Raw genomic sequence first — 19888 nt, 5'->3', positions numbered from 1 at the left:
AAAGATTCACATGGATCTTGTCATACTGTTACGCTTACAGAAAGACATCACACACACACACACACACACACACACAGCCAGCCAGCCAGCCATGAAACAAGCCATTCTATCAATCCCACTGTATTCACGAAAAATAAGTGTTCTTCCCTCCACTTTCCACACCTTTTGGAGGAACACCCTGCCGGACTATGCAACACACACTCATGTCACAGATTTTGTGATTATTTTCCAGGAAGTACCGCTACATAGGATTCAGACAGCTTGTGAGGTGGTGCCATGGTGTGCCAGGGAGGAAAATCAGCCGGGATACCTTTACCTTCACGGAGAGTACGGGCCATCAGATCAATCAATCAATCAATATGAGGCTTATATCGCGCGTATTCCGTGGGTACAGTTCCAAGCGCAAGGATTTATTTTTTTTATTTTTTTATTTTATGCAATTTATATCGCGCACATATTCAAGGCGCAGATATGTATTTCCTTCTGATGTACTACAGAGGTTTTGAGTGGTCTGAGCTTCGGTGGTCTTTTGGTTGTGAATAATCTGTTTCCACAAAGTCAATCCAAGCTTTCCTTCTGTGAGAGACTTCAGGGAACCCGTGAGTAAGCTTACTTATTCCCAGCTTGTTTGTAGAGATAGTATTGCAACCGTAAACGACGCAGAAACTATCTACTCATGCTGACTCGTGTGTGCAGAAAGTTAGATCTAGATCCATGGAGAAGGTGCTGCTTCCGCTCCCGCTCCCACTCCCAGTCCCAGTGCTATGTCATCTGCCGAAGTTTCTATTTTTAGCATCATCGTCTTGTTTCAGCTGAAGGCTGGCACAGCTTTTACGGACTTTTCCCACTCGCTGCGTCTGCTTATCGCGTCTTCGGGCCTTTTGAGGGGTTGGAATGCATCTGGGTGTATGTTTGCATTGGTAATAAGGGGTTTGGTTTGAAAAATGGGGTTTAGATGCAATTTAACGGCCTGATTCCACCTTGCGTGCAGTCTCAGCACTCCAGTACCAAAAGGCTTGTTACATGGGCATGTATTTGATTTCACACCCAATTCTCCTCTTCCAGGGTGGGCCGCAAACGCATTTACTGCTGCAGTTTGGTGGTTATGATGGCATTCGGCATAGCTTCTGCCTTCCCAACATCTCCAGGAGTGCTCCTTGCCTTCCGCTTCTTGTCTGGCATGGGACTTATGGGAGTTATGGTTTCAGGATTTGTACTGGGTTAGTACATTTTTCTGGTTCTGTATGTCAATTTATGTTTGGGTTATCCATACAGTATCTGCCTGGCGGTGTGTGTGTGTGTGTGTGTGTGTGTGTGTGTGTGTGTGTGTGTGTGTCTGTCTGTCTGTCTGTCTGTCTGTCTGTGTCTCTGTTTGTGTGTGTGTGTGTGTGTGTGTGTGTGTGTGTGTGGCTCTGTTTAATTGTGTGTGTGTGTGTGTGTGTTTGTGTGTGTGTGTGTGTGTGTGTGTGTGTGTGTGTGTGTGTGTGTGTGTGTGTGTGTGTGTGTGTGTGTGCTCTGGTGTATGGTGTGACAAAAGTTAACCGTTGACGATTTTTCAAAAACTAGATACATTAAATGCACCATTTTTGCTTTGAACATCAAATAAATATAAAATACAGCATGTTCAATTTAAGATATCCCCAAAGAATCAAATAAATACCTCACATACGTAGGCTGTTCCATAATTATTTAGAATCTCAGAAACCGAAAGACAGACCAACAATCTAACTAGGCAATTTTCTAGACCAATCGTTCCCCAGCCGACACCCAACTGGCCATCTTCTCAAACAACCTCGTAATGGCCTGGGACCACGTGACATCAGCTATACCTTATATGGCCCTCGTGAAGGCTCGGACAGAGTCTTCAAGGCTCTCAAACCGTGTTTCTTCGGCTGTTTCTGGAAATCCGAGAACATGCTGAACTAGCATGGGGAGATGTCAAAAAAATAGGGTGGATGCGACAACAGCAGTGCTCCCTTCGGTGCCAAGAAATCTTTTGTCGCAAAGGCAGTATAGGCACAGATGCGTTGTCATGTTGCAGCATAAGCCCTCGAATACCCGTGTTTGGACGGTGTTTTTGCCAAGCCTCGAATACTTTAGGCCATTAGTGGTAAACATAGCAGTCTGAAGTGACTGTATGCCTGTCCTCAAGAGTCACAGTGTCTAAAATCCCTGATCTAGCGATAAAAGATGACAGCATTCGTCTTTCAGTGCTTCTTTTTATTTGTACTTGGCAGGGGTTGGCCAGTCACCTGGAAACACCCACACAGACGACAGTTGTTTGATTTCAGAGTACAACAGATAAACAAAGGTTTCGTCACCTCTGACGATATTTTGTATTGATTCGGACTAACCAATGTTGATGTTTTCAAGTATTGTCAGGCACCACTCTGCCCTCTTCTTCCCGTCACTGGGTTCATGTGGTACCCAACCGGCATATTGCTTTGGGACCCTTAAATATTTGTGTGAGATCTTTTCGAAAGCAAAATTCATTTCTTAGCCCACCAAATTATGACAAAAGGAACAGACTTTTCCCTCATGTGGCTACCATCCCACACAGGAATCCGGGGAAATGAAATGGCGGACAGAGCAGCAAAAGCAGCGGCTATGTCAACCATGCCAGTGACAGACATTCGGCTCTCCTGCCAGGAAGCCAAACTGCTGCTAGCCAAGCTAAAAAGAGAGGAAAGAGAGCAGACACTGTCACAAACATGTGAAGAGAGAGGATGGATACACCTCCCCTACAATAGGAAAGGGCACCACCTCCCACTCCCCCAGAGACCCATGAGCCTGTTGCGTCGCTTGCGCACGGTCAGCAGCCGCATCTACTGGGACAAGGTAGTCTGTCAGTGTGGCAAGACTGGACACCTCACACACGTGTTTGAAGGTTGTGACACTCTCAAGGAAGAGATGTCTAGTCTCATCCGCTACAGAAGGGAGAATGCTCTCAGTCTGGGAGACTTTCTCCGCCCACACCCATCACTCGGAGAGAAACCGATGATGGTCTTGGTCACCAATCTGTTCACCTCAACTGTTGCGAGCTGGTTCTAGTGTGATTGCAGCAGACCCAGCACAGCACACATCCACCTCTGGAATCTTAAGCTAAATGTGTCCCAAGACACACATTTTGTAGTCGTGGCATCCTGAAAGGCAGAGGCCCCAACCTACAGGTTTGCTTCCATACCAAAAACGCCTCCAGACACGGGAACTTGGGAGCAGAGGCAACAGCTCCGCTTGAACCTCAGAAACCAAATGTGCCTCCAGACACACAGATCCCTTAGACGGCCGAGGCTGTGGCATCTAAGGTTCTCTTGTACCAAACCGCCTCCTGACTCTGCATCAGATTGCTTGCGCTGGCATCTGCTTACATAGACCCACATTAAGTCACCACCGAGTGGTAGACACAGACGACATTTGGTAGCACTGACTGCCAGCTTCACCCCTAGCGCGGCTCTGCTTGGGTGGGAATGTTCTGAGCAAAACACTATGTGTTACTCCATACCCCCCGCCCTCCATGGAACTTCTTGACCCCAACAAATTGGGGGGGGAGTTTGCCCAGTCGGTAGAGGCGCTGGCTTTAAAACCGGTTGTTACTATCAGCGTGGGTTCAACCCCCAAGTTCGGCGCAGGATGTGTATCCCAGAGTCAACTTTGTGCAGACTATCCTCGGTGTCCGAACGTCCCCGTGTGCACGCATGCGCACGATAAAGATCCCAGGGTCACAGCGAAAGCCTCAGGCCTTGGAAACACGAATACATGCATGCAAAAATATGAAGCCCGGGTGTCCGTTCGGCCAACAGCCAATAAAGTTAACATTTCAGCACTGACCCAAGACGACCCAAACCGGACCCTAGCCCATTTCAGGTCTCCTCTAGCAGCCGGCAGCCAGTTGTCTACATTCCCCCCCCCCCCCCCCCCCCCGCATTTTTATTTTTTATTTTCATACAAAGCCGGGTTTTCCCGTGTAACATGCCCCCAATGGCTTTGCCGTGAGGGCGTAAAACTTACATTTTCTCTCTCTTTTCGAAAGCAGAGCTTTTAATGCCAAGGGCCATGCCAAGGGCATATTGCATCTCCCTGATTATAAATCAAGAGTCTTTTTAGATTTAGTCAAGTTTTGACTAAATGTTTTATCATAGAGGGGGGAATCGAGACGAGAGTCGTGGTGTATGTGGTGTATGTGTGTGTGTGTGTGTGTGTAGAGCGATTCAGAGTAAACTACTGGACCGATCTTTATGACATTTTTCATGAGAGTTCCTGGGTATGATATCCCCAGACATTTTTTTCATTTTTTCGATAAATGTCTTTGATGACGTCATATCCGGCATTTTGTAAAAGTTGAGGCGGCACTGTCACACCCTCATTTTTCAATCAAAATGATTGAAATTTTGGCCCAGCAATCTTTGACGAAGGCCGGACTTTGGTATTGCATTTCAGCTTGGAGGCTTAAAAATTAGTTAATGACTTTGGTCATTAAAAATCTGAAAATTATAATCAAAATTATTTTTTTATAAAACGTTATATTACGTTTATCGTATTCTTTCTCATTTTCTGATTCCAAAAACATATAAATATATTATATTCGGATTAAAAACAAGCTCTGAAAATTAAAAAAATTAAAATTATGATTAAAATTAAATTTCCGAAATCGATTTATAAACAATTTCATCTTATTCCTTGTCCGTTCCTGATTCCAAAAACATATAGATATGATATGTTTGGATTAAAAACACGTTCAGAGAGTTAAAAAGAATAGAGATATAGAAAAGCGTGCTATCCTCTTCAGCGCAACCGCTACCGCGCTTTTCTGGAATGTTAATTTCACTGCCTTTGCCACGAGCGATGGACAGACGATACGGTCTTGCGGAAAAAATGCAATGCGTTCAGTTTCATTCTGTGAGTTCGACTGAGCTTGACTAAATGTTGTTATTTCGCCTCACGCGACTTGTTTTTATTATCTGTTCAACAGCGCTAACGTTTTTAAGGATAATGGATGAAATGAGTAGGGTGGGTATCATTTTCGAGACTTCATCTACCCGGTTTGAAATTGCCGTACCAGTTTTACAACACGGCTCCACAAAAAGCGTTCACCCCAAAACATATTTCACCAAACGTTCATGCAAATCGGCCTCTTTTAACCCTTATTGTGTAGCTATTGTATGTCATGCCTCGGAAATCGCGAGTTTTGACCTTTATGGCGCAATCTCATACATTGCGCGGTCAGTAACTTCCCGAGTCGATAATATGGTTACGAAATAACTCTGGAACTTCATTTTTTATGTCAAGCCTCACGATAGTCCACTATTTGACGGCATGATTTTGTAATTAACGCCATATTTACCAGGAGCCTGGATTCTAAATAATAATGGAACAGCCCTCGTTGATCAAGTCTAGCAGACGAATTGTAAAGTCCGCGTTATTCTTCCTGCGTCAAGAAGTGACATTTATGGAACGCAAAAGTTGACAACTCGATACAATCTCCCCGGAACGTTTGGCAATCTACCTTGAAATTCTGCACTTGATTGTCTCTCTTAACAATACCGGTATAAATTGGGCCATTGAGAGCCTGAAATTCTCGGTAGATTTTTACCGAGCAGAAAGCTGTGCCATTGGCTGGTCAAGATGCCCCCAAGTGCGCGAAACATTTTAAACAGGCTCTGATTCTTGTATCTGGACGTATGACACAACATAATCATGTGGAAGGAAAGAGCTGAGTGAGAAGGGGGAGTGGCGTTTGAAAAGAGGTAGAATATGACGTGTAGAATCTGCAGCTTATGAAGTGTCTGATTGGTAGCGTGTATCTATCTGTGCTTCATACCTTTGAGCCATCCATCCATCGAAGCTCGAGGATAGCTGGGCGAAAAAGATATTTAAGCGAATAGTGAGCATGTGGATGTAACATACACAAGAAAAAGGGTTGATCAGAGATCAACAGGGCCAAAACATGTTGTCCAACATGGGTGTGTGCTTTAGTGTGTGTGTGCGCGACCAGAGGGTGTAGAGTGCGACTGTGTTATAATTATGTAGAATGGAGCGCCCCATTTAAGTTCCGAATGTTGTCATATTTTTGAAGGTCGTAAAAGGGAGGTTCGACTAGAGCTGAAGTTGGTGTCAGTTTTGGATAATGAGAATTGTAGTGACAAGGAAGAGAGACAGTGAGAAAGTGTTTGATAAGTGGATAAGATGGATTGTTTTGAAAACGTGGTGACTGTGAAATAAAGCAGTAGAACTGTTGAGTGCATGTTCTGTTACTTGTAGTAGCTGTTGATTGGTGTCTGTGTTGGTATGTTCGTTTATGGTGTGTAGGTAATCGTGGTGATTAGTGGAAACAAATTAACAAGCAGAAGAAATCGAAAATGCTTTTATTTGAAACAATAGTGTATAATGACAAGAACTATAATAAACATGATTGTGAGGTACGTTCTGACCTGTAAAAAAATATGTATTTAGCACAGTAGCTATTTATTCATAAATGTTCAAAGGGACATGCTGGGATTTTTTGCACAAACAGCGTTCTTGCAGAAAGAACAGTGTGATGCTTTAACTGAATACCATAATTACACGCAGGCACCATCACTTCATGCTCACTGTGACCAGAGTAAAAGTTGTTTAGTTTAGAACCTGGTAAACCAAAGTTAAGGTATTCATTAAGATGATTCTGTTCTTTAAACCATTGAAGAGCACGTACGATTTTAGAAGGTGAGATTAAATGTTTTGACACAACTTTCGGGGTACGGCCATTGTCATAACAGACAGACATTTGATTTGCATCATCTGCATCCGGAGGAAGTTGATGAACAATATTTGCATCATCTTGTGGTAAATGCAAGACACTTCCTCTCTCACAATACTGACCACCAGGCAATACACCAATCTGCAGGTTACAGATAATAAAAAAATTCTGAAAATGACAAATTTTTAAGAACATCTGGGATATGAGAGAGCTGCAATCCGTTTGCATGTAAGCTGGAAGGAATATCTCCCCGAGCTAAGTATTTTTGACACGCGACGCAAAAGACAGTCTTCAACAAATCCTTAAAAAAAAGTCTGAAGTTTTGCAAATTGTTTTGTTTTCGGAGAGTGAAACACTGATTTTTAAACACAAACCTTTGGCATGAATGGCAGTGGGATGGCCTCTCCCTGATGGCAAGTTTATACTGAAGGTTGTGAAGTGGGGAGGTCACAAAATCTGTAAACATTTCATTTTCATGTTGAGAAGTTGTAAGTTCACAAAAAGCAGCATCTTGCTCAGAATCCCCTATCACGCATGGTTCTTCACTTAGAACAGTGATTTATCCTACATACGTGAGAGAGACCACTCATTACATAACATTATTGTTCAAACCACACGTGTGTATATCATGTAAATGAGGTCATGTCAAGCAAGTCTGACAGGGACCTGTTTTTCTACTGCTCATGATGCCAAAGTCACCGAGACAAACGTCATTATAAACAAAATGTGCGCTCGCCAATTCCCCTCGATGAATTTTTAGAACTAAAACGTCACGCTACACTTTCCAGAGTGACGTGTTTTTTCTTTGACGTAAGAGATTGCACGAGGCTATGGAAGGCTGTGTCGTACCAGATTTACATTCGTTGCTTTTTCAAATAGTGAACAGGTCGCTTTCGCTCGCAGTTCAATATTTTTAAAAACAATTCGTGTAAATCTGGTACGACACAGCTTGCCATGTAGTATATTTTCATCTTCAAGCACATGATCAGTAAATTTTAATTTCTTTGTGCAAGTTTTATGCCGAACTTGTGATGAAAAGGTAAGAATAATTACTGTGAAGTTTGTGAAGTGGGGAGGTCACACAATCCGTAAACATTTCATTTTCATGTTGCGAAGTTGTAATTTCATAAAATTCAGCAACTTGCTCAGAATCCACTATCACGCATGGTTCTTTATTTAAAACAGTGATATCTTCAAGCACATAATCAGTAACTTCTAATTCTTGTACGCACATTTTACGCCGAACTTGTGCAGAAAGGTAAGAATGATCACTGACGACATTAGAAGGACATGTAAGACACGTCTTGTCATGGTCACAATTAACAGAAAAGTAAGAATGATCACTGTTGACATTCAAAGCACATGTAAGACACTCTTAAACAAATCTGGTACGCTGTTTTGTTGTTCTTTTCACCCTGTTGTGTTATTCGCCTGCAGTAATAGTCTTGCCAGTACTAAGCTGATTGTTATATTTGGTCGGTTGTGAAGAAGGAGACATTTTTGATCAAATATGCTGACAATCAGACTATTTTTCATTAGAAATGTGTGTCTTTTGCTTGGATTCAAATACTGAGCTGGCAGACTTGTGAAACCGTTCTGAGCCGTGTTGGTACTAGAAAGAGACATTTATGCAAGTCAGATGAACAGTTTTGTTCAAGTCCAATATTTTGAGCAGAAACAGAGAGTAAAACTGGAGTCAGCTAAATATGACTATTGAAGCTTTGCTCGAAGAATGTTCTCAAGTCTGTTAAGGAATGAAAGGAAAGACTAAACAGCTGTACTACCTGAAACTTTATCGTCAAAGTTTTTTTCGTGAGAGTCAAAGACATAATAAGATATCTTATTTTCCAAACCTCCGTATACAGCGACACTAGTTTCTCCAAATGTTGCAACTAGATAATGTGATACAACAAAAGAGTGCTGAAAAGCTTCAGGCAAGCTTGTCATGCCAAATGCATTGTCAAGGACAACTATTGGGTCTGTGTTCGGTGAAAATGTCTAACAAATATGAAATTTCATAGTCAAATCCAACAACAGATGTAGATGCTCATGTCCCAGAAAACCTTCAATGCCAGTGTTTGCAGATATGTTTGGGTACAGAGTTGTTCCTTCAAACAAAGTATTATCTAAGTCACTTGGGTTCAGGTATGTCATAGCATCAAACATAGTTCATTTGTGCCAAGGAATTTTCTGAGACTTGCAATGGTTAGTAAAGCAATGAGAGCTACCGCAGTGCACTGTCGGCCATTGGCTGGCTGAAATATATTGCATACCTGATGCAAATTTGCATGAAATCTTCTTGGTGATCTGCGTATTGCTGCAGGCAGAAAATGTAAGAGAACACACTTTTTGGAATGAAGAACAAGTTAGGAATTGAAACAAAGCAAACCAATTAATCAACAAAGAGAAAGACATTGAACACTGTCAAATGCAAAGGAGCAGGGGGTTCTCCATGTTGAAGAACTTTTAGCAAATGACCACAAAGTAAGCTAACACCAACGGTATTGTAAACTGGCCTTGCCTTCCAACATGATCAATAGTTGGCAGACAACAACAAGTCGCGTGAAGCGATATAAAAACATTTAGTCAAGATCAACACCACAAACCAATCATCGCCAAGACTAAATTCAGATAGTCTCGGCTAACCATACCGAAGACCGAGACGGGTCACGCTCGCTGCCACGAAGCACGCGCCCGTACTACTTACTGAACCTATTTTCTTTCTTTCTGAGCACATTTTTAGAGTAAACACACGATATATCTATATATTTTTGAATTCAGGAGAAGATGAGGAATACAATGCAATCAATTTTAAATCTGTTTGCGAAAAATTGATTTTAACGACAACTTAAATGAGCAAACTCATTAATTAAGTTTTAAATCTCCAAGCTGAAATGCAATACCAAAGTCCGGCCTTCGTCGAACATTACTTGACCAAAATTTCAACAAATTTGGTTAGAAAATGAGAGCGTGACAGTGCCGCCTCAACATTCACAAAAAGCCGGATATGACGTCATCAAAAACCTGTATACATTTTTTGTGTGGAAAAAACGTCTGGGTATCATACTCAAAAACTCTCATGTGAAGTTTCATGAAGATCGGTCCAGTAGTTTTCTCGGAACCGATCTATACACACACACACCCACACATACACACATACACCACGACCCTCATCTCAATTCCCTCTCTATGTTATAACATTTAGTCAAGTTTAGTCCTGGGCCGTAAAATGATGTATAGAGACATAATTTCATGGCGGAGCAGCATTTTGAAAGGAGGTATTAACGCTGTGGCCTTGACATAATTTACGTTCAGTTCAACTCAGGTCAGCGGTCATTTCATATCCACCATGGAGACTCTCAGTCCCTGCACGTACCTATAGATATGACCGCGAGGTGTTTTTACATTTAGTCAAGTTTTGACTAAATGTTTTAACATAGAGGGGGAATCGAAACGAGGGTCGTGGTGTGTGTGTGTGTGTGTGTGTGTGTGTGTGTGTGTGTGTGTGTGTGTGTGTGTGTGTGTGTGTGTGTGTGTGTGTGTGTGTGTGTGTGTATAGAGCGATTCAGAGTAAACTACTGGACCGATCTTTATGACATTTTACATGAGAGTTTCTGGGTATGATATCCCCAGATTTTTTTTTTCATTTTTTCAATAAATGTCTTTGATGACGTTATATCCGGCTTTTTGTAAAAGTTGAGGCGGCACTGTCACACCCTCATTTTTCAATCAAATTGATTGAAATTTTTGTAAAGCAATCTTCGACGAAGGCCGGACTTCGGTAATGCATTTCAGCTTGGTGGCTTAAAAATTAATTTATGACTTTGGTCATTAAAAATCTGAAAATTGTAATAACATTTTTTTTTATATAAAACGATCCAAATTTACGTTTGTCTTATTCTACATCATTACCTAATTCCAAAAACATATAAATATGTTATATTTGGATTAAAAACAATCTCTGAAAATTAAAAATATAAAAATTATGATCAAAATTAAATTTCCGAAATCGATTTAAAAACAATTTCATCTTATTCCTTGTCGGTTCCTCATTCTAAAAACATATAGATATGATATGTTTGGATTAAAAACACGCTCAGAAAGTTAAAACGAAGAGAGGCACAGAAAAGCGTGCTATGCAGCACAGCGAAATCACTACCGCGCTAAACAGGCACGTCAGTTTCACTCCGTTTTGCACAAGCGGCGGACTACGGTCATTGTGAAAAAAATGCAGTGCGTTCAGTTTCATTCTGTGAGTTCCACAGCTTGACTAAATGTAGTAATTTCGCCTTACGCGACTTGTTTTACTTGGGGTGGGGACGGAGGGGTATGAACTCAGACACTGGCACTCCAGAATGATTTAACAAAAAGAAAACAGGAAAAAAAATAAACAGGATAAAAATAAGCCCTAGCGGAGATGTCCACCGTGTACAGCTTAACCGTTACACCACGAAGACTACAGTGAGGAGCGAACAATACAATATAATGAAATAAGAAAACTTTAATTTTTATTTTACATAAACATGGAAAAGGTTTTTTTGGCACCACATCGCATTTCACGAAGCGCCCTAGATTAACACAAACACAGGATCATAAAGCATAATCACATCGATTGCAGAAAAAACAAGTCGCGTAAGGCGAAATTACTACATTTAGTCAAGCTGTGGAACTCACAGAATGAAACTGAACGCACTGCATTTTTTCACAATGACCGTAGTCCGCCGCTCGTGCAAAAGGCAGTGAAATCAACGAGCCTGTTTAGCGCGGTAGTGGTTGCGCTGTGCTTCATAGCACGCTTTTCTGTACCTCTCTTCGTTTTAACTTTCTGTGAAGGAAATCACGAATAACATTGACAGGCAAAGTTGATAGTGATAGCCTCCACGCTTTGAGAGCCTAACCAGAGATAACAGAGTGACGTAGTAAATTGTGTGGCGCACGGATTGTAAATTCAACTCACTGACTGAGAGAGTTGACTTTGTACATCGCAACGAAAGTATTGTTACACTTAACCACTGTCCAGCGACAGGGAGGGGTTGTCACGGGAATCGACCGGGAGAAAGGAAGCCCGAGTAGAGCACTTAACAGGTAAATGGAATAAGCATTTGAATATCGTTAATGTTTATCGCATAAGTCGAATCGACTAACACTGTAACTTTAAACATAGCAGACAGATATCTAAGACAAGATGTCCGCTATTTATGTTGTGCAGTGCGTCGTGTAACCGGTCATAAAGGAAAATAGCGGCCAGATGATGAATGAAGGATCTGAGGAGCCGCCGGAATATTACGCCTTGAGACTCGCATAGCTGAGATTCGACGGGATTTCTAGAAGCTGGTGCACGGTTATGTTTGTCCGTAGAGTTGGACCATAGTGGTCACAGGACGATAGAAACTGAGTAGACCGAGGTCACCAGTAGCAGGAATTAGTAGTAAAATACATTTCCTAGTGAACAACAATAGAAGCAGTGTAATTCTGCGTATGACCAGAATTAAAATATGTCTACAATATCTTAACTTACTAAAGAGATAAGGAATATTTAGTAGACAGAGCAGACGGTGTTTTAAGTCTGCCGTAGTAGAAACTATAACTGATTTTTGTTGACTACACACGAGCCGTGAGTAGATATCTGTAAACTAGATATCGTGTGCCTGTGAGTACACTGACTGTTTGTGTAGTTTTATACCTAAGTAAAGGATAGAGAGTTTTGTCATTGCAATTATGTACGAGATTGCCATCTCGAGTGTTTTTTGCCTACCAAAACTGTGAGTTCTGGATTTTTGAGTACCTAACATTTATGTTCATGATTGTGTGTATTTGTGTGTATGTTGTCATAGCTGATTAATACAGTGGAGGGAACCTAAATTCGGAGTTGTGTTTGGTTTCTGTATGACAGCATATTAGCTCATTTGCATTCATTCACACTTTCTGAGCGTGTTTTTAATCCAAACATATCATATCTATATGTTTTTGGAATCAGGAACCGACAAGGAATAAGATGAAATTGTTTTTAAATCGATTTCGAAAATTTGATTTTAATCATAATTTTTATATTCTTAATTTTCAGAGCTTGTTTTTAATCCAAATATAACATATTTATATGTTTATGGAATCAGAAAATGATGAAGAATACGATGAACTGGATCGTTTTATTAAAAAAAAAATTTGATTACAATTTTCAGATTTTTAATGACCAAAGTCATTAATTAATTTTTAAGCCTCCAAGCTGAAATGCAATATCAAAGTCCGGCCTTGGTCGAAAATTGCTTGGCCAAAATTTCAATCAATTTGATTGAAAAATGAGGGTGTGACAGTGCCGCCTCAACTTATACAAAAAGCCGGATATGACGTCATCATATACATCTATCCAAAAAAGGAAAAAAATGTCTGGGGATATCATACCCAGGAACTCTCATGTAAAATGTCATAAAGATCGGTCCCTCTACACACACACACACACACACACACACACACACACACACACACACACATACACCACGACCCTTGTCTCGATTCCCCCTCTATGTTAAAACATTTAGTCAAAACTTGACTAAATGTGAAAAGCCGGCCGACATTAGCGCATGCGTAAACGCCTGCCGTGACCCCCATGAGCTCCCAGCTAACCATAGGCCTACTTGAGAGCAATCCCATTTTTAAATACTAGGGCTCATGGCCCCAGAATAAAGTCGTCATGTAGGAATAATAATAATAATAATAATAATAATAATAATAATAATAATTATAATAATAAATGAGCATTTATATAGCGCAACATCATAACTTTACAATTATGCTCTTTGCGCTTGACACATTTAAAATTAAAACACAGTTATACAAGCATTTACATCTACATTCATAGTCAGCGACGCTTAATTAAAAGCATACACCATCAAACGTACATTACAAAATGAATGAGGGTGTGGGTGCGTGTGTATGTTTGTGTGTGTGTGTGTGGAGAGAGCGATTCTAAGAAAATTACTGGGCCGATCTACATACCAATTCTTCCCGATGATACCTCCACATTTTACATTCAGTCAGTATTTACTGAGTGTTTTAACAAGGGCGGAAGGTGAGGTTTGTCTCTCTTGGTGTGTGTGTGTGCGTGCCAAAGGGACCTTAAAACGTTTACCTGAAGGGAGAATTTCAAAACAAGGGTTGAGAGGATTGTTCGAATCACGGACAATTTTGATAGCTTTCCGCTTAATGGCAGCTTGATAGAGACTGGCCAGCTGTCGTTGGGGCTGCCCTACAAGTTTGCTGGCCGTCGCAACAATGCGATGCAGTTTAGCCTTGTTTTTTACATTTAGTCAAGTTTTGACTAAATGTTTTAACATAGAGGGGGAATCGAGACGAGGGTCGTGGTGTATGTGTGTGTGTGTGTGTGTGTGTGTGTGTGTGTGTGTGTGTGTGTGTGTAGAGCGATTCAGAGTAAACTACTGGACCGATCTTTATGAAATTTGACATGAGAGTTCCTGGGTATGATATCCCCGGACGTTTTTTTTCATTTTTTCGATAAATGTCTTTGATGACGTCATATCCGGCTTTTTGTAAAAGTTGAGGCGGCACTGTCACACCCTCATTTTTCAATCAAATTGATTGAAATTTTGGCCAAGCAATCTTCGACGAAGGCCGGACTTCGGTATTGCATTTCAGCTTGGTGGCTTAAAAATTAATTAATGACTTTGGTATCTAAACAACGAAGTGACTGTGGTAAGATGAACAAAGTTAAAAAAACAGGATTACTGTACTCACCGATACAAAGACGACACAAGACGATTACGAATTTTCGCTTCTGGAAGCTTCATCAGGAAAAGAACACAAAAGACAACAAAAAGCAGACGCAACACGGAACGAACAGGGTTTGAAAGAAAATGGAGGGGAAACACGCAAAAAGGGGAAGGAACTCTAGGAACGGAAATGAATGAAAGGGGAGAGAAGTGGTTGGATGATGTCAAGGGCACAGGCATACAGACTAAAAGTAATACACACTCATAAAGGGGGGGGGAGGGAGAAAGGGGGAGAAAAATTAAAAATAAAAAAATAAAAAAGAGGAAAAACACACGCACGCACGCACGCACACACATACACACCCACACACACACACACACACACACACACACACACACACAAAACCAAACACATAAACATACACAGAAAGAAACACACACAACACACACACAAATACAAATACACACACACAAGTACCGTAAATCCACGGTATGTTTGGGGAATACAAGTACATCACGTTTTCGCATTCAAACCGTCAGGTGTGGATGTGCCCAGGGATAAAATGAAATTCGACTCTACTTGTTTTCTGTCTGTGGAGGTGCTGTACATTTGCCAGACACCTTTCACACGTGCATCCAGGGAGGTGTGGTTACTGCTGTTGAAATGTTGGGCAACAGACCTACAGCGGCGATGCCGAATATCTGCCAGATGTTCGGTGAAGCGGGTAGAGAGGGTTCTTTCGGTCTCACCAATGTAGAGTACTTTGGGGCATTTGAGACAGGATATGGCATAGATGAGGTTGCGGCTGGTGCAAGAGAACGTGCGTTTAATTTTGAAATCTTTTTGGGTCTATTGCACCAGCCGCAACCTCATCTATGCCATATCCTGTCTCAAATGCCCCAAAGTACTCTACATTGGTGAGACCGAAAGAACTCTCTCTACCCGCTTCACCGAACAGGAGAGAGAATACAACCTTGTGGGGACCCGGTGTTTGAAACAATTCAATCTAAAAGCACAGAATGACCGAACAAACGAGTGCTGAGGCTGACGCGTTGTGGCCGATCGCATAGGCCCTCCCTGATCCAGAAAATCTAATTATTGTTCACGTCTAACTCTGAATCGTGTTAAAGGCTGATGCCAGAGGCTCGTGTGTCCTTTGATATTCATCCGCTGGGTCTTGACTGAAATACAAGCCATATAAAACAAGTCGCGTAAGGCGAAATTACTACATTTAGTCAAGCTGTGGAACTCACAGAATGAAACTGAACGTAGTCCGCCGCTAGTGCAAAAGGCAGTGAAAGTGACGAGCCTGTTTGGCGCGGTAGCGATTGCGCTGTGCTTCATAGCACGCTTTACTGTACCTCTCTTCGTTTTAACTTTCTGAGCGTGTTTTTAATCCAAACATATCATATCTATATGTTTTTGGAATCAGGAACCGACAAGGAATAAGATGAAATAGTTTTTAAAACGATTTCGGAAATTTAATTTTGATCATAATTTTTATATTTTTAATTTTCAGAGCTTGTTTTTAATCCAAATATAACATATGTATATGTTTTTGGAATCAGAAAATGACGAAAAATACGATGAAATTGTTTTTGGATCGTTTAATAAAAAAATAATTTTAATTACAAGTTTCCGATTTTTAATGACCAAACTCACTCATTAGTTTTTAAGCCACCAAGCTGAAATGCAATACCAAACCCCGGGCTTCGTCGAAGATTGCTTTGCCAAAATTTCAATCAATTTGATTGAAAAATGAGGGTGTGACAGTGCCGCCTCAACTTTTACAAAAAGCCGGATATGACGTCATCAAAGGTATTTATCGAAAAAATGAAAAAATGTCCGGGGATATCATACCCAGGAACTCTCATGTCAAATTTCATAAAGATCGGCCCAGTAGTTTAGTCTGAATCGCTCTACACACACACACAGACAGACAGACAGACACACACACATACACCACGACCCTCGTCTCGATTCCCCCCTCTATGTTAAAACATTTAGTCAAAACTTGACTAAATGTAAAAAAACACTCGTGTTGTAACCTGTATATAAACTGAGCAAAATAATGATTGCATCCATTTTCGTACCCGAACTAAAACATTCATTCCCGTGTCATTTCATTCTTCTTCTTCTTCTTCTGCGTTCGATGTTGATGGCCGTGCTAAATCCTCAGACCAGTGGCTGCCAGGAAGTCCGCAGTCTTGCGCAGTTCGTCGGCAGGACCCCAGAGTTTGGGTCCAACACTGGTCTCTTCTTGCCAGAACTTCTGGCGTATTGTCTCTAGATGGGGGCAGTTCTGGAGAATGTGCTCCGGAGTTTGCTCTTCCGAGCCACATTCACAGTGTGCGTCATCCGCAAGGCCCAGTCTCTTGAGGTGTTTCTTCAGTCCACAGTGCCCTGTCCTTAGACGGAAAATGGTGGTTTGGCTTCTCCGGTCTAGTTTGTTGATGGGGACTTCCTGTGCGTTGTAGTCTCCGTTTCTCTTTTTCCAGTTTTCTTTCTTCTTCCGTTGTAGAAGAGTCTTGGCTTCTTTGTACGAGGTGGAGTTGTGTGGTTGGGGAAGTCTCGCACCTCCTTTTGCCAGCCTGTCCGCTTCTTCATTGCCGGCAATGCCGACATGAGCCGGTATCCACTGGAGCACCACCTTGTTGTGTTGAGACAGGGTGCTGAGGCAGTTGTCGAGTTGCCTGGTGGGGAGGTCAGTGGGGCCAGACAGAAGGGACTGGAGGGCGGACAGGGAGTCAGTGAGGAGGACGATGTTTTGCCGACTGCGGTCTTCACCTGCTGCGTGCTCTGCTGCAGTGATGAGGGCGTGGAGCTCGGCCCTGTAGTTCGAGCTCAGGTCACCAGCTGGGACGGAGAGGGAGGTGGTGGTCCCGTTTGGGCGACGGATGTAGACGCCACTGCCTCCATTCCTTACGGCGTTCTCTGAGGAGCCGTCTGTGTAGACGTGAGTCCAGGTGCAATGTGGGTAGTGGTCCTGGATCATCTCCATGGCGAGGGCCTTCTGGACATGTGGTGACTGTTCGCCTGTTTGCTGTCAGTCCTGGTACATCTGTTCTGACTTCATGGAAGCTCTTGCGTGGGGCCCAGACGTCTGAGACGAGTGTCTTACAGCAGCTGGGGTCAGCTTCCAGAGCTTCAGCATACTCCGTTTGGAGGTCCTTGACCTGATGTTTGAGGCTCTTTCGTTTCAGCCTGTTCTTGGTGCCCTTGTTGAGGTTTTGGTGAAGTGGGTGAGTGGTCAGTCTCTTCATCTTCTCTCCCTGGAGGACAGCTTTGTACTCTCGTCTGTCCTCGAGTGGTTCCAGGTCTGCTGTTTTCTCCATTTCTTGGATGGGTGTACTTTTCATGGCACCGAGGATGATCCTTAGCCCCATGTTCATTCAAAATGTATATATGCTATTAAAGGTCCCTTATTTGGTTATCTTGCACACTTTTCGGATCACGTATGATTGCGCATCGCTGTGGCTCAGGAATCGTTCAAAAAAAGTATATCGTACCTAGCAAATTTACACTAGTATTCATCTTAAAAATGAACTTTTGGCAGCATTTCTATCAATCATTTAATTGTCTTTATGAATGCGAAGTCATGAAAATGGTTGCAATAATGTTTTGGCACAGTTTATATTTGATGCTATTTTTCGTGCTGTCACAGATGCCTTGAGAAATTAACATCATACAAGACCAGCACCCTCTCATTATCAGGCCAACAGATTGACTAAAAGTTTTGATTTCGCTTCTCGCGACTTGTTTTCTATTGTGTTTCAATTTATGATCGCATCAAACTGATAGAAATACATTTATTTCATATATGAATCAATCTGACTCGTATACAGAGTTTTATCGTATTATTTTGAAGTACAGTGGACGTTCCACAGTGATTCGTGCTGGCCTCTTCACTGTTCCATATTAGGCGCATAGGCTAGAATCATTGTGTAAAGGTTACCTAATTGAACGGTGCGTTTGTTTCAGCCGTGGAGTTGATCGGTGGGAGAATGCGAACGATGCTAGGCGCGGCGTGGCAGATCGTGTGGCTGGTGGGACCCTTCATCCTGGCCGGCCTTAGCTATGTCCTCAGGGACTGGCGGCACCTGCAGCTGGCCGGCTCTCTCCCTCCCGTCATCTTCCTCGTCTACTGGTGGTCAGTGTTTATACAGCTCACTTTTTTGTGTGTGGATCATATCGTCACTTATGTACAATATCTGGGTACTACTCGACTCCGAAACCCCCCGCCCCCCCCCCCCCCAAAAAAAAAAACCCCATCTAATCCAACACAAAAACAAAGAGACTGCCAAGGTTCCAAAATTCTGAATCAAAAAACAAGAGAGGTAAGTTGTTGGAACGTTTGTTATTGACAAAACAATACGTTACAGTCAAACATATGTTGACCCAGCGGTCTTTTAAGTGCACAGACAAACAAATATTAATTAAACAAAAACAGACTTAGCTCGCAAGAGGTGTTACCGCTTGGGGAGAAGACATGCGCGAGGCAATCATGTCTAATAGAAGTCATGCCCGATTCATGCTATTTGTACCCTTTTTGTGTGTTCATAGCCGGATTTTCGACAAAGTCGATTCATCGATTTCAATTCAAGGGAGGTAACTCATATTAATCAAAACGACAAGTAGTGATGATGTTATGTGATTAGTGCTTCCGCTCCTTCGTAAATCCCCACACAAACACAAAACCATAAAGCCACAAACGGTTAAAGTTGCAAATGTAAGTTATGATTTCAAACCAATATGTAACAAAACACGATCTAAGGACGAATTTTCTTAGTTTCTCATGAGGTTTTCGGGGGTTTTCGCACACATGCAAAGTCATGAATTGTTTGACAACATCTTTCGAAAAATTGCTTAACATTATAACAAATAACTGCAACGATCCACAATTTCGCACGAAGTATCTCTAGTATGTTGGTAAAATATCTAAAAGTTTTAAAGCAATCAACCAAGTCATTGCTAAAGTGCAGCCCTTTTTGTCATGATACCCCTAAAAAATGACGCAAAAGGTCCCGTTTTTGACCACTCTTGCGATCGACATCTGCATCAGTAGGAATAGCATGCACACGAAATACGCAAAACAATCGGTTCAGGGTAGATAATTGATTTGACTTTCTTCTCGTATGTCAAAGTTGCAAAGTTTTGCCTATTGTAATTTTTTTGTCGATTTTTCATTGGGCCCTTCCGTTTTTGTCTGGTCGATTTTTAGGGTACACTTATTTGAGCGGCGGTCACGTGATCCCTGTAAAAGAAATCTTTAATCCAAAAGGTGATCCTGATAGTTAAGTGAACGGCCTTAACTGGCATATAAAGTTTTAATGAAAGAACACGAAAATTAATGTTTTAATTTTGATTCGAAATTTGTTGCAATAATGTATTGGACAAGTTTAATAATGTGGGGATGTGGAGTGAAAAGGG

General features: G+C 41.8%; 1 protein-coding gene across 1 annotated transcript in view; it reads left to right on the top strand.

Moving 5' to 3' along the window:
• LOC138962494 (organic cation transporter protein-like) overlaps window positions 1–19888 on the top strand; it is a 171152-nt gene that overhangs the window by 110387 nt on the left and 40877 nt on the right. Inside the window, exons 6-7 of the mRNA XM_070334337.1 lie at window positions 1066–1220; window positions 18440–18608. Coding sequence (XP_070190438.1) covers window positions 1066–1220; window positions 18440–18608 — 324 coding nt within the window. The remainder of the gene's footprint in view (window positions 1–1065; window positions 1221–18439; window positions 18609–19888) is intronic.

The sequence above is a fragment of the Littorina saxatilis genome, linkage group LG3, assembly GCF_037325665.1.
Source record: "Littorina saxatilis isolate snail1 linkage group LG3, US_GU_Lsax_2.0, whole genome shotgun sequence".
In the NCBI taxonomy this organism is placed as follows: Eukaryota; Metazoa; Mollusca; class Gastropoda; order Littorinimorpha; family Littorinidae; genus Littorina; species Littorina saxatilis.
The sequence above is the reverse complement of the archived record's forward strand: the minus strand, read 5'-3'. Positions and strand labels throughout refer to the sequence as shown.